The sequence below is a fragment of the Corvus cornix genome, chromosome Z (assembly GCF_000738735.6).
Source record: "Corvus cornix cornix isolate S_Up_H32 chromosome Z, ASM73873v5, whole genome shotgun sequence".
In the NCBI taxonomy this organism is placed as follows: domain Eukaryota; kingdom Metazoa; phylum Chordata; class Aves; order Passeriformes; family Corvidae; genus Corvus; species Corvus cornix.
The window spans coordinates 35,059,594-35,086,266 of NC_046357.1; the positions used below are offsets into that span (position 1 = coordinate 35,059,594).

The 26,673-nt window shown below is 36.8% G+C and overlaps 1 protein-coding gene and 1 long non-coding RNA gene across 2 annotated transcripts; both read right to left on the reverse strand.

Moving 5' to 3' along the window:
* Positions 1-1,090: 1,090 nt before the first annotated feature.
* On the reverse strand, positions 1,091-17,935 carry LOC109145187. The gene is made up of 3 exons (XR_002046466.3): positions 17,792-17,935; positions 9,078-9,156; positions 1,091-5,779 (listed from the first exon to the last, which is right to left on the reverse strand). It is a non-coding gene; the product is annotated as an uncharacterized LOC109145187 (long non-coding RNA).
* A 3,679-nt stretch (positions 17,936-21,614) lies between these two features.
* On the reverse strand, positions 21,615-22,066 carry LOC104692035 (dnaJ homolog subfamily C member 15-like). The gene is given in 1 exon segment (XM_039567572.1): positions 21,615-22,066. A coding segment is annotated over 1 exon segment (348 nt). The 5' UTR covers positions 21,963-22,066.
* Between the last annotated feature and the right edge of the window lie 4,607 nt (positions 22,067-26,673).

A 26,673-nucleotide genomic window follows, 5' to 3' on the forward strand; every position in this document is an offset into this window, starting at 1 on the left:
TCACTTGTTTATTGGAATCCAATGTGAATTTACTTGACTGAAAACTGATTAGCAGTATTTGGTGGTTGTCTCCATTAGAGGAGAATCTACATAATTTTGCCCTTCTTTCAAAAAACAGAAAGGTGCATGTATGTTAAACATGTAAGCAGAAAGCTTGTCTTGCTTGTTTATGTTTGGAAAACAGAAACTGTTGAAATTCTTGGATAAAATGGACAGCAGCAACTAAGTATGAAAAAATAAATAAAGCTTCCTTCAATAGTATACAGTAACGTAGCACTGGGTTTAATAACTATCCTTGTTTGGTTTTTTTTCCATGCTAATCTTAAACTTCAGAGACTGTGTGAAAAATAAGAGAAACTCTACAGGACAATATATTGAAACCCCTTCAAACAACTATTTTTTATCTGGTCTCCAAACTGCAATGATTCTCACTTTTTCTGTGTGTGGCATGCCTAGTGTCCTGGTTTGAGACAAATTTGGAGGAATGTCCAAAATGAACGTCCTCTGATAGAAGGCAGGTTTCAGCCGTCCCTCCACCACCAGGCGTGCAAAAAAAATTCTTCAGAGGAAAGTGAAAAAAAAAGTTATTTATTTAGCAAGCAGGGGGCACGCAGGCACCAAAAAAAGAAGAATGAATAATGTTAAATAATAAAACCTCTTGCTGTGAAGAAAACCTGGGTACTTTCAGAGTTCTTTGTAGGTGATGGCTCTGTTCTCTCTGGAGCTGGGGTGCAGCTTGGGCCTCCCCAAGCCAGAGTGTAAGGCTTCCTGGTGATGTTCTGGTGTTGCTGAACAGTCCAGATGACAAGAAGAAGATGCCAAAGTCCCAGGAAACTCCTTGCTTCAGCTAGCGAACAAGAAGCTAGCTAAAAAACCAAGAGAATGTAACCCTCTTCCCTGCTGCAGAGAGCCCGGAGCTGACGAGAAGAGTGAGCAAATTATCTGTGTTTTTGAACACAGCCGCTGAAGAATTCTACTGCCTTGCACCCCCCTTTCAGGTCTGCCTTAAAGACACAGAAAGGCACAGGATTCATGTCTGGGGACAGAGCAGACGATAGGGGATACACCATCATAAAGTCACCACAAGACACCTAGGAAAGATTAACAAGTTTATTTCAAATGCTACACTTAAAATAAACATTTTCAGAACTCCCTAAGAAACTATAGAACTTGCAAAAATGCCCAATGAATGGAAAGGCGTGGGTATACTAAATATATTTAGTATTTTGGAATTTTGAAAATTCATAGTTTTTTTTATCTGAACAGAAAGATCTTTTAGTCTCAAGATTTTTCTCAAATTTCATATTTGAACTCAGGTGTCAATCTATAGCTTCATAACAGAAGAAAAAAGAACTGATATCAAAATGCTCAAAACAATGGGGACAATGGATAGAAGGGCAATGGAGTATTTGGGTTTATTTTTCTTAGACTTAAACTTTTATTGTACAATTCCCATTTTGTATTCCATGGATACTTCTGGTGGCTGAAAATACCAAAGAAATTTTCTTGATTTCAATCAGCAGTGGCTGCTGAATCTTGGCTTTCCATCAATAAGTATTCTACAATGTTTTTGAAAGATCACATCAGATTATCTTGTCTTCATTGTTTCTCTATCAAGTTTTCCTCTTACATTAGCTTTAGACTTAGTCAATGGCACTGACTTCACATAATTTCCATTTTTGCCTATCATATGGGTTTGAAACCTTCCAGGCAAGAGTCATTTCTACAGGGGAACATATTTTGCTCTTATCAGGTTTAAATTGCTGAAGTTTCAAGCAGAGCTCTGAAGAAGACTGATCATTCACTCTAGTTCTCAGTTTTTCTCCGGAATTCTAGTGGTGAGTGAAAAACTCTTAAGTTACGCCTAATGTCAAAAACATAACAGACAAAGAGGATTGTGATTAGGACAGCAGCCTGAACCCAGCTGTAGCAAAGTACAAAAGGCATGTATGATTTAACATATATGGAATTTTTTTCACTGAACTCTAAATCTCAGTCTTATTGTAGTTGCTTGTGGGAATCCTTGAGACTTGAAAAAAAATGCCTGTCCTTAGCCAAATACTAGAAGTTGCTCAGCTGAGGTGGTGGAAAGCTGCTGCTTGACTTGCAGGATCTGTACCAACATGTTATTGCGCTAGAATATTTCATCTCCCTATGTTTCCATTGAGAAGGCAAGGCAAGGAACTTCTTTTGTGCTGAATAAAGAGAAGAAGGAAAGGAACTAGGTAGGTATCAGAACCCTTTTCAATTCTGTAATTCTTCAGGTAATCAGATGCTTTTGTACTTTCTTTCTCTACAGTGAAGTTTTTAGAGGAATTTTTTTGTCATTGATAAAGAATGAAATATGTTTTCATTACCAAAACAGATGTTTTAGTTAAGTTACTTGTTAAGTAACTGGAAAGATTTAGTCTCTTGTAATTCCTGCAATGGAACCTTAATCAAAGGATAAAGGACAAAATTTGTAAAAATAATAAAAATTTAAAAAAACCCCAAAGGAACTCTCACTATTCATTCTCTCATGTAAGCATGGAACACTGTCCTTGCTCTGAGAGGAACAGGTGAAAGGACTATTAAAAAAAAAAAGAAAGAAAAAAAGAAAGAAAAAAAGGAGAGGGATTGTCTGAAAGCTGAGTGCATAGTTAATGCTTGATAAGTCTATGCTGGACTCCTTCTATGGCAGATAATGTTAGAAACAGAGGTTAACAACGTTGAATCAAGCGGATTTAATGGCTCTTTCCATCCTTGCATATTCAGATCAGGACTGACAGATGTCAATAGAATTACAAGTATTTTTTTCTTAAATGCTGAGGGGTTTAAGAATATCAGGTGTTTCTAAGCAGAGTCCCTGCTTCATTTTCTGCAGATCAAGCCAGTCATTTGTTTCTGAAAGGAATGTCATAGGAGCTTTTCCTCAGCTAAGAGCTGCTGAGTCTATTAAAAGAACAGTTTTTTGAGAAGAGTGATTATTATGTGGGTATATTTAATAAACAGTGGGAATATAAACAGTCAAATTTCATTAGCTGATCAGTATTCTGATTAATATTCTTATGGATCACTTGTGAAAGACAAAAAAGTGTTGCATATTGCTGCTGATACTGTGTTGGAATCACTTTCCTTTAAAACAAGACAATGGAAAGTGTTACACTCAGGAGGTATAGAAAAGTGGAAGTTTTAAGTAAGGAACCACTACTCCTGTTCTGGACTTCTTCATGTGAGTCAAGTCAGGTTTTACTGTATGTAAGGAATTAACTCCCAGTAAGATCAAATTAAATCAAACACATTTGAAAAAATCCTTTTCCTAATCCTGAGCTTATTCCATCTTCTTATCACTAAGGGATAAGCATTATGTAGTGAAAGTTTCATGAGGAGAGGAACATATTTAGATTGGTGCTCGAATGCGAAGAGATCAATTGCCCTTCATAGCTTACAAAAACAGGTGATACTTAGCAAAAATTTTTAACACAAGCTGTGACATAAACAAGAATGTAAATGATTTTATCACTTGAAATATGTGTGAAAGATAGTGATATTTTTTCTCTGCATCTCAAAGTATTAGTCTGCCACAAGGTTTAAAACCAGTTTAAGAGGCTGATAAGGAAAAGCTGTATCTCACGAACTGAATAGACTAATTTATTAGCATAGATAAAAATCACCTTTTCAAAAAGCCAGTTTCATAACCAAGTAAGAGGACTGCTACACCCAATGCTAGTGAGAGAGAAGTTTTACTTGCAACCTTTCTAAGAGGGAAACTGTCAATACTTTGCTTTAGAAGATACCCAAGCAGAGAGACAGGGAGAACTGCTGCTTGTGGAATACAGGTTAGCAGCTGATACCATGACTCATAAAATGTAGCTCTGGTGTAGTTTCTGCAACGAGGTTTTTGCCTGTAGATGTTAGATTATTCTTTTAAAAGGTTTGTGGCTGAGATCTTAAGTAACACCTACAATTTAGGTTATGTTCTTCAACTCTCCTTTTTGTATGCTTTCCTAGTTACTAACAGCAGTTCCATACTAGTGGCTCATCTTTTCAACATAGTTTTCTGTTGGTTTATTCTCAGTTCTTACAAAGGGCAATACTTTAGCATCTGTATGCCTTCTATGGAATAGGAAACAGATCTACAAGCAAAACAGTTGCACACACAGCAACTCTATTTCTAGATCCTGTGTTAATTTAAGGAGCGAAGATTGAAGGAACACAACTGTAAAATGACCTTTAACTTTTCATGTATTGCATAATTTACCATGGTGGATTTGTCTTTGTAATTTTTTTTTCCCAGTGTTTGAACTCTATGCATTCTCTTGTCCAATGACTACTGTAAAGTACTTAGGTAGCTACTAGGTCACTGAATAAAGGGCAGCAAATGTTCAGATGACTGCTCATCACCGTTTTGCTCCTGTGGTATTAAAATCCACAAGATATTTTATCCAACACCATACTGGTTAAGAATACACAGAAGTCAGGGAAATAGCATTGGTTATAAATTGATTAAAGAAGGAAATACCATTGGAAGGTGAAAAGTCTCTCTGCGGTGTTTTTAACTTAAAGCTGTTTCTCTGCATGTGAGTTTCTGATTATCCTAGGGGGAAAGAAACTCCATATATCTTTTAAAATTAATTGGCTCAATGATTTTACTCAGTGATCACTTTAAGCCAAGATCATGCTTTTCTTTACACTGAATTCATAAATAATTCTGGTAAATCCACAGGCTGTGTCTTCTCTCCATTGTCCCCTCACTTTTCTACTAGTTAAAATCCTATGTTGCTGATTGTAGTTTAAGTCATAATACAAGAGACAATAAAGTATGCATGTGTGCAGTGTTTGCTTATATATGCATATTCTAAAAATAGCCTGTAAAATAGTGATGATCAGTTGTCTTGTGCCTCTTATTAGGAAGTTGGCAAAGTCATCAGTCACCAAGAATTTTGCCAAGGGTCCAAACGAAATAAACCTTACAGTTATTAAAATTACCTCAGTTTTTAATGCTGGCATTTGTATTGTTCTTCTCAAAGTACTCATAGATTAATTTAAAGCTGGGAAGAGTTGAATGGAAATATCTTGAGATTTAAAAAAAAAATCTTTGTTAATGTACTAATAAAAAAAATGTGCTATGCAAACAAAACCTAGAAGCCTTAAAACTAATAAAAAATACTGGTTCAGTAGCTTTACTGCAGGTTAGTAAATTAACAGCCTGTGAAAACACTCAGACTTGTTTTATGATGAATAAAATGAAGAGGTAGAGAGGTAGAGACAACTAAGAAATTAATGAACACACATACATACTTAAATGAACAAAAACATTCAGGTAACATTATTTCCTTAAGCTGTTTCCTTAATACCGTCCCTCCAGCTCTCCTGGTTTGGCTGATTTATTGTCGGAACAACCCTAAGAATAATTTTGCTTGGAATTCTGGCCAAATTACAATCTGATAAGACCCCTGAATGAACTTGAGATCATTCACTCTAGATCTGCCTTGGATCCTCATGTGACATTGTGCTGCAGTTCACTTGGCACATTGCTTGTACTGATTTTCAGGAGGAAGTCTAGCAGCTGACATCCATCTACATCTTTGGTGGGGAACATTTTCCAGAAGCAATGGAACTCTTGAGAAATATTCACACTTTGTTGGTGGTGGATTGGATTTTCATTTATATAATTAAATAAGGCATTAAAACCAGTGTGAGATTTTCACTGACAAGTGTGTTTCTTCTGTCAAGAGAACTGTTTCGTAGCTTACTTATCTCCTATGTCACCTCTGTGTGAGTGGAATTTCTTTACCAGCTAGAAGAAATAAAACAAACATACTGATTAAAACATACTGTGCAGGTAACAGCACACTAAAATAATGTTGCAAGAACATTAATGCTGTGAAGAGGAAGTGTTATCACACAATTCATTCTGATATTAGAGTGTCTGCTACAGTGATGCTGCATACCTACAGAAGTGCTAATACTGCCTGCAGCCAAATGGATATTTTAAGTGGCTGTCAGATCAATATATTGAACTGCTCACTTAGATGACCTCATCAGCCCAGTAAGGACAAAATTAAAGTGTCACTGCAGGTGACTATATCTCCTTCAACAATAGGAGCAGAATGTTCCTGTTGTTAAGAGTCTTTGCAAATATTTACAACCCATAACCCTGTATTTCCTGAGTCAGACCTTGCCACTGTGGTTAAAACAATTAACATGAACATTCTTGCTAACATTGAAGTTGTACTTCTGCTATTTTGAAAGGTCCTTTCAGTTCAGTGTGTTTGAGCAATCTCTGCTCTGCCTCACAGATTTTGGTCAGAAGATGAGTTTGGGGATATTTCTCAGCATAATTTACCCTTAGCCAAAAATCTACAAGACTTGTTTTGTCTACACCTGCCACACCCAGCTGCAAATATTTCTTTTGTATTATACCCTTTTCTTGTTGCACTGAAATTTGGGCCTAATCAGTGGATGTACAGAGTTGCTGGTGCTGTCAGATTTTTGACAACACTTCTCTGACAGTTATAGATTAATCAGATTATTTCAAGTTGTTTACATTTTAAATGTAAGAATTTTAATGAGTTAGTATTGTTACACCAATTATTAAGATCATGTGCCCCCATTTGTTGCCAGTTATTGTGTTTTAAAGTAAAATCAAAAGACTGATGATTCAGGTAAAACTGGATTTTACTATTGTTTTGCAGATAGCACTGCAAAATAAAATAATTGAAAATCTTAAAGTTAGTATTTTAGGGAGATGAAAGACATAAGATGGACTCTGATAACAAACATGGCTGTGTGAGAAAAATTGTATAGGAGAATTATATACTGAAATATTTTTTTATATTCTTTAACATTTTGCTATATGCTCTATTTTGACATACTGTATTATAATAGAGTATGTTTTTATATATAATAAAATAACATATATTTTGTGTATAGAAAAATATAAAAGCATTCTATGTACTTAAATAATTTTTATATTTTTATATGATACATTAATATATTTTTCTCAGTTTCTAAAATTATAACCACCAGAAAGCAATTCTAACTTATTGCATGAATCCCATACAAATTTGAAAAAGAGAAATAGTAATTTATCTGTAAATAAATTCATCATATGAAATGCACTGTTATTATGGTTGATTTAAATTATTTCCATTATATATTATTTACTACAAATTTGTATTTTTATCATGTACATTAATTACAAGTATTATAATGATAACATGAGCATTAGTAAGAGCTGCTAATATTGAGGGTAGCAGAAGCTATCTGCAAGTAGTTGTGTGTAAAGATTTTATTCTGTACCTTATTCTGGGAAGAAAGTTGTTGAACATATCTTTTGACTTATTTTTGTATTGCTTACAGATCAAAAGCTGGTCTAAATAAACTCTTTAAGAAGAGTGTATCAAAAGTAAAGGAGAACTGCACAATGATTTCTCAAAAGACTTGTAAATAGTTAGTGCTTAAGATACATCAGTTTTAGCCTGGATTTCAGATTGGAATCTCCAGGAACAGCTACAGGAGTGTGAACAGGAAAACAGAAGTGTCATTATGATGTAATTTTAAGCATCCTAGAAGGAGGATCCGCTTGTAGTTCAGGATTGGCTCGGTAGACAGACATTTATTCCTAGCTTTGCCTTAAACTTGTTATACAATCTAAAATGTTCTGTGGAGGACAGCTTTTTATCAGTGGAGTTTATTGCATATGAATACTCAACATTGGAGACACTCAAAACTAAGTTTCATCTAAAATACTGGCCTTTGCCAGTAATTTCCTTTTTAAATAAATCCTGTGTTAAAATAAGTTTATGGATATCACAGAAATGCAAATCCTCTATTTATTCTTTTTGATTGAACAGCAGATTTAACCAAAATGTAGGGGTTTGAATTCTGAAAACACTGCTAGCCAAGGTTTGTTTTTCTTCCAGGATTTATTTTCCATCTTCTTCATCATTTGATGGGTTACCTTACCATACCTCTTTTTCCTTCTGACCTAATTTCTTTTAAAGCAGTGAATTTTGCCCAAGATTTCAGATTCTCAGGGTCAAGCCATAGGAGGGGCTCTGAGCAATCTAAAAATCTTTGTGCCTCTGCACTCTTAATGCGCAGCCATCCTTTAACAGGGGCCCTGAAAAGTTTGAAAAGCATCAAATTTTATTGTTTCCCTTGTGGGGATGTTTTGCATTCAAGTAGTAAATTTGGTATTTTTTCTGGATGGATCAGATGTATTGCACAGTTATGTGCGAATGTGTAACATCTAAAACTAGATCTGGCTCTTAACCACAAATGTTGGATGCAAACTTTATACTGTTTGTCAACACATTGTGAAACCTACTGTAGCTATGGGTATCAAATCATCAGTCCTGAGTCTTTGTACAGAGCATTTAAAAAACTGCCCACATGTCACAGTAGTCAAGACTGGGCAGGCAGAATGAAAGGGAAGTCTGGCATAAGGCGAGAGTAGCAAGTTGCAAACCCCTGGGTCTTGCCTCAGCTGTTTACATAGATGAAATTTACTCTTTCATGTAGAAGAGTCAAAGAGAACTATGAGGAAATAAAAATAATCTGGACTTTGTGTAGAATGGAACTTTATGAAAGAGCCCAGAGGAGGTCAACAAGTCAATTAGAGGGATGGAGCAGATTTCCTAAGAGAAAAAGTGAAGAGAATTGGTGTTGTTCAGACTGGAATGGAAAAGGCTTTACGGTGGCCTAACTGAAGCTTTCCAATAACTGACGGGAGCCTACGGGAAAGATGTAGAGAGACTATTTACAACGGCAGGGTCCGGACAAGGGGTAATTTATAAATTGAAAGACAGTAGGTTTAGATGAGATATTAGAAAAAAATTCTTTACTATGAGTGTGGTGAGGCACTAGAACAGGTTGGCTGAAGAATCTGGAGATGCCCCATCACTGGAAGTGTTCAAGGCCAGGTTGGATGGAGCTTTGAGCAATCTGGTCTAGTGGAAGGTGTCCCAGTCCATGGCAGTGGGTTTGGAACTAGATGATCTTAAAGGTGCTTTCCAACCCAGGCCATTCTATGATTCTACGGTATCTTGTGATAGATTCTGTTTTCCCTAGGGTACATTAACACATCTTACCTAGCATATTGTGCCAGTTGAAGTTAACACGATAGATCTAGCAACTTCCCTTGCAATATTGAAAGCCCTTGAGATACAGCTGGGGAAAAAAAAAGAAAGAAAGGGTTAGGTGTGATTTCTCCCTTTTTCCTTCTCTGGAGTTCATTGGATAAATGTCACTGCTGTGCCTCCCTGTCAGTGGCAAAATCAAATAATCAGTTACCAGAAATTCACTGACTTGTCCATAAATAGCTGTGAATGTTTGTGACACAGCTGCATGCCACTCAAAAGTCCATTCAATGGAACAGAGCATGGTTTGTTCTAAGCTTCAGCTGGAGAAATTCTGTCACTGCAGTGGGAGAGCACCCCTTTGAATTTGGGAAGTTCATCCATGCAGGCATCTTGAAATTATTTTGCAGCCTTCTTCTCTGAAGGCCAAAGCTTCATTAAACCTTGTTAGTTTATTACTAGTGGAACTCCTCAATGACAAGTGCTGCAAACTGAAGGATTTTTCATTTTACTTTGATAGCAGGTGTATTTTTATAAATTGAAGCAGACAGCAATAGGACCTTTGAAACAGGAACATAACCAGTATGCATTTTGTAGGTCCCTTGATATGAGACCCTGAGCTGTCTTCTCCCCTGGTGGGAGACCAGGTAAAAACCAACATTTTGTTAAAGCATAGATTAATCTTCTTAAGGAGTGAAAATGGCATAGATAACACAGCTGGTAATTGTCTGTGAAGTATGTGTTCTTGTTTATAAGCACGGTTATTTCATAGAAACAAAATGTGGACCAGAATATTAAAAAGAATCCATTCCATTTTTCTTATATCTGAAGGTTATTACTCTTAGCGCAATCTATTTAGATACTATCCATAATACTCTCCAAAAAACCAAAATAACGTGAGCAAACGAAGTAATTTTCTGGAGATGTCAAGGAACTCAGTCATTTATTTTCTCCACCACACTTTGTAATTTCCATGATTAACTTTTCTGCACTTTTCTGAAGGATGCGAAATAAAGGTGTAAGTGAGAAAATTTACTTCAGTTTGCCAAATTTTATATTTTGTACATTAGTTGGGATTTATTTTCCAATTACATTGAAAACATATTTATCTTCCATTTTGATGACTAACACAAAAAAAGAAAAGAAAGTCCGTATGAAAGAAAATGTAGCTCTAATGTCATGATATATATGGGTTACTTTTTCAAGATTTCATTTCTCAAGTAATTCAAGATGGGTATACGTAACTTAGATCATTATGTTTTTCTAACTTAATTTAAATAAGCAATTATTAGGTTTTCTGAACTATTCATGGCTCTTGTTTCCAGATAATTAACTGTCACACATAGTTCAGATTCCTTTTATGCAAAATGTGTATGCTTAACCAGGAGTACCTGAGGACATTTTCAAGATGAATACAAGCTTTTCATGCTTACATTTATCATTGATGAGTAAGTTACGGAGGCTCATGCTGTGAACGAGAGATTTAGATATCTCTGTATAGGATCAGATAATACTGATATTTGAAACTAACAATAAAATAGCTTGACAACAATCATTCATGCAGTACAAATATCCATAAGGCTAGATATTTTTAACAATATTTAACTAGAAATTCTTGGCAAGAATTGTCCTTAAGGGGAAAAAAAAGCAAAACACCACCAAATCTTTCAAATAATTTTCTCTTAGTAGCATACAGGTTTCGAGTGGTGCTTGAGAGAAACAGAGACAATAATGAAGTTACAGATTTCATTACTGTGACTGTTTGTCCCTTTATGAAAAGAAAATTAAAAATAGTTGAGTTCTCTTGCCTTGGGTCCTGAACCTCTCACTGACACATGAGAAAGCTGAGGTTACTCAAAAATATGAGTCATTTAAATGTAGGTGAAGCAGAAATAAGAAAATAGTTTCATATAACCATGGGACTGAAACATTTTTTAGTTTGTTCTGTAGTTTCCAGCAGGTGCAATTTGTCACTTCAGTTCTAAGCTGGTATAATTGAAATGGATAGAATCATACTGATAAAAGTAGCAATGACTGTATTGTCAATTGTGTGCAGTCTTCTTAAAACTTCTTCAACTGTGAAAGTGATCTTTGAGAAAACTCTGCCTATGTTGTCTATTTCATTTGAAAAGATTCTTGACAAAAAAGAAAACACTTACTGAAATTAAAACAGGATTTCTGTCTTCAGGGCCTGTTGAAAAAAAGTGAGGGAGGCTTTTCATTACTTTATGTCTTATGCAAAAATATGCCAAGTAAGTTGGGTAGTGCTGGTAATTTGGCAGCTATGTGCTACCTGATACTCATTGTACCTGAATGATAAGATGGACATTTGAAATTCAAATTCAATTTTTAATTTGAGTGGAGATAAATGAATGTCTGGAATATTGATTTTATGTATCATTAATGCATCTTTAAAAATTATTGAAGATAAAAAGTAGTGGAAAACTGATGCAATTTTTAGAAGGCAACATAGATCACATGCATTTTCCTACTGAAATAGAAGACAAAACATACAATTATTTGGTATTCAAGCATAAGATACACACAGCAGGTTGCCTTGTTTTGATAATTTTTTGCCTTCTTTTGCTATTTCAATTAATATTATGTGAACTTTCATGTTCAGCATCAGAAATAAACAACTAAACTGGGTAAAATTAAATGGACTATTGCAGCACACTTGGGTGAACTTCAAATTCCTTGATAGCTGTGGTTCTAAAGCCTTTGCACCCAAAACCTCAAAGGGAGGACATTATATTGGATGGCAGTGGTAGTCCCTGATGTGATAATAAAATGATACTCTGATAGACAGCTGTAGGAAATCAGTCCTACAGCCATGAGATAGGCCATGAGGTGTGTGGCTAAGAGTTCACCCTTGTCATGATGTCATGCTGAGGGAGTGATAGGCTATCAGGTGGAGGGTGGATGACCTTTATCACTGCAATCAATCAGGGAGAAGAGGGAGTGATGGTAAGGCGTAATGGTCCTGTTCAGTCCTTATGTAAGACTCACAGTCTGTAAATCTGTTACTCTTTATACATCTCTTTTACACACAAGTTGGCTTTCCCCACCCCCTTTATGATGGCAATGACAGAATACTGGACTAGAGTCACATCTCCACTTCTCCCAAAAGTATAAATTGGCATCTAAAATTCTCAGTGGTAGAGAATGAGAATACAGCTACCTTAGAGACAAATGGATGGATTTACTTCTCTCACCTCTGCAAAGCAGGGGTGAGTCTTTGGTAATATTTGTACCTCCGACCATGCTGAAGTGTACCTGGGAACACCTGTACATAGCACTATACATTTATGTTTTGCAGCTCTAGTGAATTTATTACCAGCAATATAAAAGAATCTATAATCTGTTGCTCCAATAAACTACACTGCTAGTAAATCTGTGTTTGTGAAAGTTCTTATTGAACTCAACCAGACGTAGTGTTGAAATGGTTAACTGCAGTACTGGTGAATTTGTGATTGTGAATGAGACCAATCTAATGATGTAACCCACACTATTGCTGCAGCTGGGAACACAACCAGCATTGCAGTGCCGAGTTGGTTATAATCAGGAATAATGCTCAGTCACATCCAGCCCCTTTGATTTCTGAGGGCCAGCTGGAAAGCAAGGTTTTGGAGGGTTTATTCTGCCAAATTGTGGTACTCTTAACACAACAGTAGCCATACAGAATTCTGCACTGAATCTTACATCCCAAGTTCTAAAGTAAGGAGGACTGTGATTTTCATTGTCAACTTTCATACACAATCTGTAGTCAGCTCCATACTGCCAGTCATGGCAGGATGCAAATTACATGACTGCTGTACACTGGGCTGCTTTTCCAAGACAACATTCCTCTTTACCTTTAACTGCTTTTGAGACCATGCATTTCTGATAGATTATATTTCTAAGATGTTCCTTAGTGAGAGTGTCAGCATATTCTACTTTATTCTTGATCTAGGACCATTGAATAATGATTATTGAACATGTTGCCTGATGAAAATGCATCTCTACACAGCAGCAGCTCATTAAGAGAATATATGTGCATATAATGCTTTTGCATCTATGTTGTTAATGTAAGTCTAATTGTTACAATGTTACTGGTATACTGTAAGATTTCATCAATTTGCTAGATTTTCTTCAGATGGCAGCTACATCTTCCCTTTAACCTTCATTTGAAACCCAGCAAACATGACAGGACAGAAAAAAAGCCTTATTTTATGGGGCATACCATTTAAGAAATTTGGAGACGTCCCTGTTTTAATCATAGATATTTTACTTGACAAGAAATATTTGCAATTAGCACAGTCTTGGCATGAGTATAAACAGCAATGTTAACCTACATGCCATCTAAAAGAAGTATGAGTCATTATCCATAGGTTTAAATTTCCTTTATGATGCTTCTAGTAGACAAGAAAGAAAATACCTAGAGACAGCTGTGGGAAATCAGGGATTTTTTAGTGCTGTTTTGCTCAGAATGGAGAAGACAAGGCTTCAGGAAGAATTCATTGCATCCTTCTAGCACCTAAACAGGGCTTATAAAAAGGAACGAAAGGGACTTTTTATACTGGGAGAGACTGACAAAAAACCAGCAACAGTTTTAAACTGGAAAAGGGTGCGTTTAGAATAGGTGTTGGTAAGAAATTCTTTACTGTGAGGGCGGTGAGGTAGTGGAACAGGTTGCCCAGAGAAGTTGTGGATGTTCCATCCCTGGAAGTGTTCAAAGCCAGGTTGGATGAAGCTCTAGCAATCAGGTCTAGTGGAAGGTGTCCCTGCCCTTGGCAAGTGTGTTGATACGAGATGATCTTTAGGATCCCTTTCAACCCAAATAGTTCTATGATTTTATGACTTAAGTTTTGGTACTAGAAGTGTGATAGTTGAAAACTGAAGAAATAACAGAAGTGTATATGTGTAAAAGTAATAGTGATTGCCTGGGTATTTATGACTGTACAGCATAATTTTGTCCTGCAGATTGCATACACACTTCGAACTCCAAGCAGAAAACTGTACACTTATCTTCAAAACTGTATACCCCAGCCTAGAGGAAGCATGTGTTTCATACATGTGTATATACTTTGCCATTTAGAACATACAGCTAATTTCAGTGCTCTTGCACTTTCTCTGTCAGATTCTCCACTGAATAACATATTCCTGTCTGGGAGGAGATGCATGGCCACACTGGAAATATGTTTCTGTATGTAAGTATGGCTGGTATTATGCAATATAAAGACAAAGAAAATGAATGTGTTCGTAAGTTAACTTCTATTTCTTCCCAAGTCTTCCTGTCTTCTCTGACCTGATGTGCCTTTATTAGAGAAATAAGCTACAGTTGACTTGTTATACTGATGCGTCAATATCACAGCCTTCAAACTCACAGTCTTTTTCTTCTGATAAAAGTCTAGTGAGCTACTTTGAGTTATTTTTGTTCTCCTATCCCATCACAGTGGTCTGGAAATCAGGAATGAAAGAGTCATTTTACTTGTTGCCTCTTTACAATAAAACAAAAATGTTATCTCCTATTTCCTCAGGGACAAGACAGTTCAATCTCTGTTTTGTAAAAAAAAGTAAAAGGAGCAACTGCAAGGTTAATGTTCTAACAGATGCATAATAAAGATAAAGGCGTGGAAAGAATCTTTCAGAAGGTATCTACTGAGAGAAAGACATTATATTGCTAGCTATATGTGCTGAAACTTGTTGCAGAAAGGGAATTGGCCCAGTGATGTGAATCCCAGCTATGCCTATGTTACGATCTCATTTAAACTCAGAAAAGCAAAGCAAGCCAAGTCTCTGTGCATAAACTGGAAAGAACTTGGAAGGTTCAAAATATTCCCAGAAATGAGACTAAAACCAAATGAGGTTAGATGTTGATGCCAAAAAATGGACGTATTTTATTTAACAGTAAAAGAGGCAAAGAGAAGGGAAGAGAAAAGAAAGAGAGAAAGAAATGGAGAAAAGAAGTGGGGGGGGGAGGGGGGTAGGGAGACAGGCAGCGGTGACAGGGGTTAGGTGGAAGCATATCACCCATCCAAGGGTCCCAACGACATCTTGTTGATCCCCTCCATCTGGTCTGCTGGTGGTGAGGGTCCCCCATCACTGCCGTGACCACACCGCCACATGCTACGCCATGCCGCCACATGCCAAAGAGTACAGAATCCCGTGGATTAATATATGCTGTGAGCCAGGTGGGAACATCCACGTGTCTCCCTTTGCAGGGGCTAGCTTGACCCTGTCCCTTGCAACACTGAGGGTTTGTTGCATCATCTCTGGTGCAGGGTCTGGGGACCCCTTTGAGGGGGGCCCCCGTGATGGGCCATGTCACCCCTTCTGCTGTGGATAAGCTTCTGACCACAGGCTTTTCCAAGATACCCAAAGCCTCTACTCCCCCCACCCTTTGGTGGAGGGTCTGTTCGAGCCTGGCAGCTGATAGCCCTGAGGCTGTGGTCTCTACCTTGGAGGTGTTAAGCCTGAGTTTTGTGAATGTCCCCAGCCCTGAGTTGTTACTTTATCTTATCTTCATCAGCGAGCAGGGTAAGGCCTCACTCAGGGCCCCATCCAGGGAGCTGTAGTCTTCTCCGCAGCTTTTGTAATACAGTTTTAAAAGTACTTTAAGAAAATATTTAAGTCATAAATTATAATATTTCAGTCTCTGACAGCGTATTCCTGGTATTGATTTCATATGTAATGCTTGATAGGTGCATTAGGTCAAGGACATGGAGTAGCCCTATTTTCTGCATTCTAAGTTTTTAAAATCAGGTCTGTTCAAATGAGAGTTAGTTGAAAACAGAAGCAGTAGAAGTATGCTTATAGTCACTGTGGGGTTTTTTGCTGATGCTGTGCCTGGAGTTCAAAAGCACTGCTGGATACACAGAGTACTTGCCCGAAGATGGTGTACACTATGCTTCATTATGTTTATATGAAAATATTGGACAGTTGGGATCCACTGTACTGTAGGTGAATGAATGCCCAGTATGGAGCCAAGGGAGTTGCGCTGCAGAGTACTTTTGTAAATTTAAGAAGTAACTGTAAGACAATAAGTTGTAGGAACATTTTAGTCTATATAATAGTTTAAGAATGATGTAATGCTTAAAATAATTTTTAGAAGATGTAAAAAACCCCCATATAAATGCTATACAATATTATTGGAGTGTGCCAAGAGCTCATTGAAAATAATCTAGATAAATTTTTTCCTAAAATATCTGCGTATAGTCTCTCATAGCTTTTCTTTATTTTGAATGCATCACATGCACTGTTTGACCTATGCACTTAGTTCTGAGAAGCCCCTCTTATTTTTTGGTCCACTCAAGATTTGTTAACTGTATTTGCTAGGTGAATACAGGAAGATTCTTAGATACATTCTTTTAGTCATGTTTTAGGATAGAAATACAAAAGAAATTGCAGCACCAAATTTGCATCCCTCTCTCTTTTAAACTCTTAAGTTGAAGAGACATTCTAAAATGGACAAGAAATTTAGGACCTAGTGGAATGTATTTTACAACGGAAGAAATATATATTTGAACTCACTACAATATTTTCTGTTCTAAACAGAACGGAGCCAAACAGGCTCCTAAAGTGGAAATATTAGGGGTTTTATGAGCTAATTGCATACCAAAGGTCACATTTGTGCCAAAATTTCTATTGGAATTGTACATGGCTTTCAGGGTCACATACGTATTTATATTTAAAACTACCTTGAAGAATGTGGAGAGAAGAGAGAAAACAAGATAATTAGACTGCAAAATTCCTGTCAAAATCTTTGAAGCAGAACCTAAGATGTAAGATGAAATGGACAAGTTATTACTTTCATTTTGAGTGGTAGTGAAGGGGTACTTGCTGTCTCTTCAGTATTTTAATAGGAAGAGCAGTAGTATGAAACTATTTCCTTTCTTGCAGAGGTTTCTGTGCAACAGAACTAGCTTTTGAGTGAGGAGCTCTTACAGAACCACAGTAGAAACAGTATTAAAATTGTATGAAAGCCAGGAATCTGGTCAGATGCACTGTTGAAGAACCATAGAAATTTATTTGTGGATAACACACATCACTTATCAGTCACCTTTTTGAGAATTACATTAATTTTCTGGGATTAAATGTGTAGCTACATACTGAACTCTGCATACTGCATCTGAGATTGCTGGCAAGTGAACCAGACATAGCTTTGCTCAGAGATTTCTTGTAACCTGGGTAAAACTTTCTCTTTCCACAGTATTTGAACAGATTTTTTTTAAATGAAAACTCTCTCGTTTTGACCATGTTACAAATGGACATAACATTTTAAAAAATCCAGCCTACCAAGTAGTAATAAGTTACCTGATCATTGCAGGCAGGGGCAGGCTTTTTATTCAGATTTTCCATTTTGAGTAAAAAAGTGGATTTCGAGTTAACTTGCATACTATTCCTTTGTATCATTAGTATGATTCCTCATACAGATCTTTGCTGGAAATAGTGCTTTTTGGAATGACCTAAATAGATATGTACAGATAACCTCTCTCCGCTACCAAAATTATATAATAAAAGTTAATTAGTGAATTTGGCAATAACTTCTTCAATTAAGAGGAAATAGATATATAATAAACATGCTATGAGCACATTTGAAAAAAAACCTTCAAGTCTAACTTCTGTAGTTGGAAAACTTGAAATTTGTCAGAAAATAATATCAGGGTGACTAAATTAGTGGTTTTTAAATCCTTTTGTAATATGATGTTCCTATTATTATAAAAAGGAAATTTAATTGAACTCACTTTACTTGAAGGTAACTTGTGGGAGTGCAGGTAGCTCCAGCTACTCTTCCTCCTGAGAAGAACTCTAGACAACCAGCTGTTGTGGTTAGCAACCCAAGTTTAGCATGTAACTTCAGCCATGGTGAGAACCCATGATTCCCTTGTTTTGTCTTTTGTATGTTTCCCCCGACTGGTCAATATTTTGCCTCTCTTGTTTTATGTATGAAGTTATGTATATTCATTTTCCTTCTTTAATATGTATTACTTCTAGAAAGTTCTTTCTTCCTCGACGTCCCATTGGATCCTTCCCTGAGTCCCTCCTATGTGTTGTTCCCATTGGTTCCCTTCCTGTCAATCCCACCTGCTTGTCTTTATCCCATTGGCTGAGATCCCTTTCCCCACCTATTCTGTACCCAGTATAAGATCCCTGGACCCTCCCACCAATTGGCCTCTTTGTCCCTGTCTTTCCATGGGAATAAACCTGCATGGAGCACATACGGAGAGTCCCCTCTCTTTACTTCTTTGCCTTTGCCTGCGTGCCTGCCTGACAGCGACAGGAAGATACAGCCCCTTTTGGGTGAGGAGCTCTAACCCGTTTTCATTGTGTTCTGGGCACTGAGTGTCACCTTCCAGAGAGGTTTCAGTGTTGACCTCCGGGCTTCTTTGTGTTGGCACGCAAGGGGTAAAACTCCCTTCTGCCAGCTCACAGCAGCTGAAAACCCCTCCAGTAACTTGCACAACAAACTGGTTAATTTCTGATCTTCTGGCAAAACATACATGACTTCGATTTTATTCCAGAATTTTTCAAAAGGTTGAAAGGTCCCCCTCCCCTCCACCTCCTCTCTCCTTCCCGTCTCCCTCCTCCCCTTTCTCTACTCCTCCTCTTCTCCCCCCTTCTTAAAAATACTGTCACAGAGGTGCTACCGCTGCCACTGATGGCTCAGTTTTGGCCGGCAGTGGGTCTGTCTTGTAGTTGGCAGGTACTGGCTCTGTCAGACGTGGGTGCAGCTTCTGGTATCTTCTCAAGAATCCACCCCTGTAGTCTCCCTGCTACCAAAGCTTTGCCGTGTAAACCAAATGCAAGGATGACAAACAGGGCCCTGGGTAGAAGCACAGTTTTACCAAACAGAGTGAGAGGACAAGAAAAGAACGTGTTGCACTTTCTCAGAGAAACTCCCTATGATTTGGGATTTGGCTAGGTCTAATTTTTTAGATGTATTAAATAATTAAATGGCAAATTTACTTTTTAATATCAAGGATTTTCCTACACATATTAGAACATATCTAAAGCAACTGTTATTTCTGATGTAAATAATATAGCAATAAATTAATAAGAGTAAAATCCATTCTTTCTCATTTTTCTTTAGTCCCTTCAAAGTATCTCAGACAATTTTTAACTGCTATAAACCATAGCTTGAAAAAACTTTTCCACAGAAAGACATCATTCTGTCTTTATCTCTGAAAGCAATCTCAAAGGCTGATATAAAAGAGATTTTGAACCAACTGCTACCTTAACAAGTGAATCAAACAAGACTTATTTACTGTTTCCCTCTGTGCTTACAGTTTAGAATTTGATTTTACATTTCTTCATGAAATAAGACTGCAATCACATGTTGTGCACCTTAAACAAAACTGCATTCAAAGTGAATAAATCAAGTAAGCTATGTAGCTTCTTTAGAAAGAAAGCAGATAAAGGACAGAAGAGGAAGAACTGCTACAGTTTCCAAACCAAAGCAAAAATCAAGTGAGTAGCTACATTATTTCACTCTTACCATTAATGAGACAGTAAGAGTTTCATACCATCAGCATAACTTGTGGTGATGCAGTTTCAATCACATTCTTTTCAGGCCAAAAATTGCTGCCTTTCCAATCCAGTCTTTTACACCTCTTTTACCTGAAAACTAGGAGACAGGTCTCATGAGGGCAGATGTTACCTGAGGCTGATAAAGAAGAATGCAAAAGCCAAACAGCACCAGAGCAAGGCAGATTAATAAGAATAATTTATGCATGTTCCAACAATTCCGAACCAAGAATTTATGGCATTGGTGCTCATTACTCCCTACTTAATAGATACTTGCATTTAAAACGACATATTCACATCAGTATGACTTAGCTTCTTCCCCAGTCAAATCAGGAATGCATCTATACTTCTGGAATACATACCAATTCATTCAGGGAAAGGTTCAATTCTGAAATGAGTTTCTTATTTAGGCCATTAAAAAGCCATCTGCTTCAGTAATTAGTCTTAATTATATTCCAAGTGGACACCAAAACTCTTTTAAATAGAATTTGTTTGCATAAAATAAGTATGTGAACCAGGCTGGTATCCAGGCAATATCTTCCAAAGCTTGATTATTGTTACAGTGATTTTTTCCATTACATCTAGTTGGAAACTCTTTTGTTTCAATTTATGACCATAGGCATTCATTTTATATCTCAATAAAAATGATCCCCTGCTTCTTAGTAACCTCATCATAAGCATAGGAAGACAGCTTTTAGGTGCCTATAAGCATTTCCTTCTGTGGGACATTCACAAGTCCATTCCCCTCAGGTTCTGTCCAGAGGGCACATACTACAACCTTAGACAATACTTGTTGCTCTTCATTGAACTTAACCCAGCTTGTCTGTCTCTTTCTTATATGTGGGATGGGGGAAGAAATCCCATTGTATTCCACATAACACTAACGAGTGTTGAATAAAGAAAAGTCCACCAGGTTCACCAGGTCGTCTAAAGCAGAGCTGCTTCCTAGCTAGCCAGTTCTCAGTCTACACCATTGGATGGGATTAGCCTGTCCCACACACAAGACTTTGCATTCGTCTTTATTAAATTCAGTGAGCTTCTTGGTGATCTGTCCTCGTCCCTTGGCAGTAGCTCTGCCTTTTAGATTTGTTGAATCTCAGTCTGGTGTCATTTGCATGCTTGAAAAGGGTTTGTTACAACTCCTCCTGTGAGTCAGTCATAAATATGTCAGACAGAACCCTAAGGTTTTATGTTGCAGAACAGAATGGGTTAAACATAGACAGTGTGGCTGACATGTTAAAAATGGTACAGCAGGAGCTATGAGAAAGATGCAGAAAGAAGGAATTGCAGAAATCACTTCCCTTTGCACAGAACAGAACATCCTGTTGAAGAATGCAGAACATCCTGCAGCAAGATGAGTGCACAAAAGAAAAAGTAACATTATAGCTTGCTATGCATTAGCTAGCACGTAGACAGAACAAACAGAAATTGTTATGCAGAAGCCTAAACAATATAAATATTTGTGCCTCTTTTCAATAAACCTCCTTGCATCATCGATGCTTGGTCTGTGTGTGTTCAATTGCTGTCAGTTTTACAATTGTAGCCAGCCTTCAGCTACAGTCACTTAAAACAGTCACTTAAAATTTACCTCCTGAGACTTACAACTCACCAAATTTTTCACTAATCTAGCAGACCATTTCACTGGGGGTGATGTCTGTTCTTGAATAATAAGGTGCTGTGAGAGATGGTGTGCTAAAGTCAAAATGAATTGCATCCAAATCTCCACAGAAGTCAATTAGGTTGTACAAACGTGTTCTGCACTTGGTACATATATGTTAACTATTGCATGTATCATAGAATCACAGAATTTCTCAAGTTGGAAGGCACCCATAAGGATCATCAACTTCAGCTCCTCCTTGCAGAAGCATGACTACACAAACTTTACAGTATAAAAGGTTTTACTTTGATTTTAAATATCCCAAATTTTTAATTGCTATAATACATAAGAATAATAGTATTTAATACATAAGAAAAATAGTATTGTGCTAAGAACTGTACAGAAGAAAATGTGAAAGATGCTGCATAATGTATCTGCTGAATCTCCTATGAGCCAAAGCTTTGGATTTCAGTTTTTGTCACTGGATTCCAATAGTCTTTTGCTTCATTTGCTTTTGTTGCTAAGTAAGGTGATCTTCCTTTATAGGGATGATTCAAAATCATTTTTCTGTGGCCTGTTCTGATTTTGGCCTTGCCAGTACATGGACTTAAACTAACACTAGCTTCTTACCCAGTCATTTTCTGTTCAAATCCTCCTTTATAGTACAGTGAAAGACTACAGGTCAAAATCCTCTTTACTGTCTCTGTAATCACCTTCTCCAATGTTTTCCAAAGGTGGAAAGCATAATGACCTGCAACTGCACCAGTTGCAAATCCATGTCCAACTGCTGTCATGGTTCTGGTCAGCTGTCAGTGCAGCATGGCTGGGTCCCAGACGGCTCCCACAGGGACACTTGGCATAGTATAGGCCTTCAGAGGAGGAGGCTGTGACTCCTTCCATGATGAAAGGGAGAAGGGGATATGTAGTTGGTATGTTATCTACTTTCAGAATTATTTCAGTCAGCACACTCAGAACCCCACTCCTCCAAATTTGTATCATCTGGTCATACCAACTTGAGTTTTCTCAAGAGTATCCTGACTCAGTTTTCTTCTACTGGTATTTTCTCCTTCTGCCCGCTGCACATGCTTGAGACATCCTTTAGCTCTTGTAAAATCTAATTTATTTATTTATTTGTTTGTTTGTTTGTTTTGGGGGGTTTTTTGTGAGGGTTTTTTTTTTTGGTTGATTTGGTTGGTTTTAGATTTTTTTTTTGTTGTTGTGGATGCTGCGTTTGAGTTTTGTTCATTAAACTTATTATTATCAAGGATTTTTATTTTGCTTTGTTTTGTTCCTTTATTTTTAATCAATTTCTATTGTAAGGGGAGAAAGTACTGACATTGTTAAACAGATTTAATGGGACTATGAACTAGCCCTTCTTTTCATTTTGCTAGTAATAGTAATAGGTAAAGCCACCTACTAGAATAAAACACACTATTTAGGCAGCTCTTAATTTTCAACAAAACATCTTTAGAAAACATGCATGCTTTCATTACCATGGTTGTAAGCTTTCAGTTTGAACCTATAATGAGAACCAATGTTTATAAAGTTCTTTTGTCCAACATGGAAGAAAACCTAAACTCCGTGTCTGTAAGTAAATTCAAGAACCTCTCTGTTCCTTTTCCCCCAACAATTTTATTTATCATTTCATACAAGGTTTCTCAGATTTTACACCTTCTATGGAAGTGTCACTGAGTAGCTCAAGGGAGGTGATTCTCCCTCACTTTCTCTGAGGAGACCCCACCTGCAGTTCTCTGTCCAGGTCTGGGGTCCTTAGCACAGGAAAGACATACTCCTGTTTGAGTTGGTCCAGAGGAGAGCCAAAAAAATATTAGAGGAATGTGTCTCCTATGAGGAATGGCAGAGAGAGCTGGTTGTTCAGTCTGGAGAAGAGAAGGCTCCCGGGAGACCTCCTTGTAGTCTTTCAATACTTAATGGGGCTTATAAGAAAAATGACCACAGACCTTTTAGTAGGGGCTACTGTGATAGGACAAAGGTCAGTGGTTTTAAATTAAAAGAAAGTATATTCAGACTAAATACAAGGAAAAAAAAAAAAAAAGATGGCATTATTGAAGCTCTGGAACCAGTTTCTCAGGCCAGGCAGTAAACTCTCCCCATCCCTGTAAACACTCAAGGTCAGGTTGAACACGGCTCTGAACAACCTGATCTAGTTGAAGATGTCCCTGCCCATAGCAGGGTATTTGGACTAGATGTCGTTTAAAAGTCTTTTCTAACCTAAGCTCTTCTCATTCTATGACTCCTTCTCCTTTAGGAATCTCTAATTCTGATGTGCTTCTGTATATATCTTGGGTCATACCAACAAGCCACTGATGCCTTCTTAGAAGACACATCACTGTAAGGGAAAAATCATCTTCACAAGGAGACACAAATGAAAAGAACAAGATGTAATCTGTGGGCTAATTTCATGCTTTCAAACAGATCTTTCTCCTATAAGTAAGTTTCACAGTTTAAGGATAGACTGTCCACACTGATCCCTGTTTCAGGGTTTGTTGTTTTTTTTTTTTTTTTTTTCTTTAATTGCATACTTATTCAGGATACAAAGAATCTTTAAAGACAGAGGAACTGATACACTGAATGACCATTAAAATAATACTAAATCTATTGGCTCTGTACCACAGATCAGTTCAATGCTTTTCCTGAGTCTCTGCTTAACCATATAAAAGATACAGCAATATCTCTTTCAGAGAATATGGTAACATAGTGATTTATCTTATTCCTTCCTTCCTTCCTTTCTAGTTCTCCAAGAACACAGGCTAATATTGTGGTTTGCTCCTGACCAGAAAAGGCCTTCCTTTTCTTTCAGATGCTCTCAAGTTGCACTGATGGAGGCATTAGAGTGGATATCAAAGGCAGAAGGTTTTACAAAATTATCTTGGCATAGGTGAAAAATCTTGCAACTACTTTATTCATGAATTCTCAAGACCGTAAGTTTAAAAACTAGAACAGCAGCAAAAAGAGACTATCTTGAAAAAGAGGAAGACTGAGTAAAGGTAAGACCCACACATCACTACTGTTTATGATCAAAATATGTTAAATGTTTTTGTTGAATTTTAATAGACTGAATTTTAAGAGATTGAAGTCATTGCTTTTGTGAATAATTTACTTGAGAGGTTGTCAGTCTGCCTAGCAAAAATGCTTTTCGCTTTATATGCTCAGAAAAAAACATAGCCCTCTGTGCTAATTCTTAAGACTGTTATGGTGATAGGAAAAACAGATTATTGGTAAGAAAAGATCATATAGGAAAAAATTTGCAAGGTTTTTATTGCAATATTAGGCTTTGACACAAGATTCAGAAATATAAAATATCTATGAGTGGCAATTGAGAAAAAAAAAGAAATAAAACATTAACCCAAAAGTTGTTGTAAAATCTGTCCCTGAGGACAACCTTTTCTGGTTCTGCAAGTGCAGTAGCAAAACTGAATGAAGAAGACAAAATCCATAAACTAGGGACAAATTTTAAATTATTTTCTTGACTGACAAAGTTTTCACATGTCATTATATTAAAAAAGTGTTATTACAAAAGGAAAAAAATGTAAAAATCTACAAAATACATTTCTAAAAAAATTAATCTTTGAAATGTAGTACTTTAAAGGAATTGTTGTTCAAAATTATTTTACTTTAAAATTCAAATGCAAGAATGACAATTTTGAAAATATCAAAAGAAATGTGAATAATTGGCTCTTTTTCCAGCTGTTTGAGAATATCTTTTGATTTACCATATCATTATATTCTCACTAACAATTTCAATAGTAATGAACCAACACACTTCTCATTTTAAAAGAAAACTAAAACCTAACTGATAATTGTTATTTTGTGTTCTAAAAGGACTTTTAGTGCATCAAGAAATAGATTAAAAGAATCTGTGTTTCAGAACATTTAACAAAACACATTCTTATTTTTAAATTTCAGGGAGTAAAGTGTGGAAAAAAGAAAAATTATTTTTTTTCTTACATAAAGCAATCATGATACTTCCCTATGGTGTCCTTGGTGCACTTAATTTTATCACCTGTAGCTGGCTCAAAGTCTTACACCTAACTTTGAGATCTAGAAAAGGTAGTGAAGCTGTAGATGTTCCTTGTCTATTGTTAGTTTTTCAATTAGATTTTCCCACTGGCTTTTAGCTTTTCAAGTTGTAATTACTATGGGAATTGATACATTAATTCCCAATTAGTTAATCTGTTTATGTTCTTTTCTCAGACTGGTATGAGTCTGAGTAAAAGAGGTTTTGGTCACAACTTCCATTGCTTTTAAGCATTTATCTGTAGCAAATGGCTTGAGCCATAGTAGAAAACTACAAACACACACCCCCCTTCATGTCCAGTAACTTCTCTATACTCTGATATTTCTCTCTTTTTTTTTTTTTCAGGTTTTAGCGGCAAACATACACAGCTTACACCAAAAGATTTGAAACTAGGTACTGCAAAGAACTCTTCAACTCCTGAAGATCTCAAAAAGAAGACCAACTGCTTTCTCATCAGTATTTTCACCCTAACACCTTTTTAGTTGGAATATCTAAGCTGATTGCAAGTCTCATATACCTTTACTCAACAGCAAAGCTGTCCTCGGAGAACTCTAAACCGAGCCGTCCATTTCCAATACTAACACATTTTCCTTTAGTTTTGTCTATTCCTCTCTTGAGGCTGAATTGCAAAACAGATCACTGATGTGAGCAAAGTAAAAACTGCTCTTGGGAAAAGAAGGGATTGACTTAGAGGCTTGCTGCTCCTTTGCTCTTGAAGCATTGATGCCCCTCTACTGCCCTATCTCCCGTAAGGTTCTTTATATGAGTTCCCTTAAACAACATTTTTGCTTGTCTGACTAAAAGAAACTAATACACTCCCTGATGTGGCAGGCAGTGAAGGTGTCGGGTAAGGGAAAAATAGAAGTAAGAGCATAATTTTTTTATCAGCTTTAAAACCAACAAGCTGATTCAGCTGTATACTACACCAAAAGAAGAACCTTGGTAAGAGTTAAGGTGCATCAATTTGGGCATACCAGTTTGCATTTTATCGTAATCTAGAATAGCAAGCACAAACCTTTCTTTTTGCTATGTCTAGACCTGTCACTTTAGTATTAAGACCTCCTTACCAATACCCTGTATGTTAAGGAATAAAGAGTAGTGTGATCCCCTCAAGACAGCTGCCTTTGCATTCCAAAACAGTCTTTTGCACACACTGTTCATCTAATTTTAAATGTCTTCTAGGAGATGAAATGTTATGGTTACATAAATGGAATATTAGAGTTTTATGCTTTTATTTACACAGTCTGTTGATATGCTTGGACAGAAAGCTTGCCTACTGCTCACATGCAGCTTTTGTCAGTCAATGAAAATGTTTCAAGATAATCAATGGACAGAATTCAAATGTCCAGATAAATTCCTGCAACACCTTCTGGACATCAGAAGGCATTTAGGCTTCCTCTTTATCAAGACAATTCTCATTTCATATAAATGCTTTTTTTTTTTTTTCTGTATTTCTTTCAACTCTT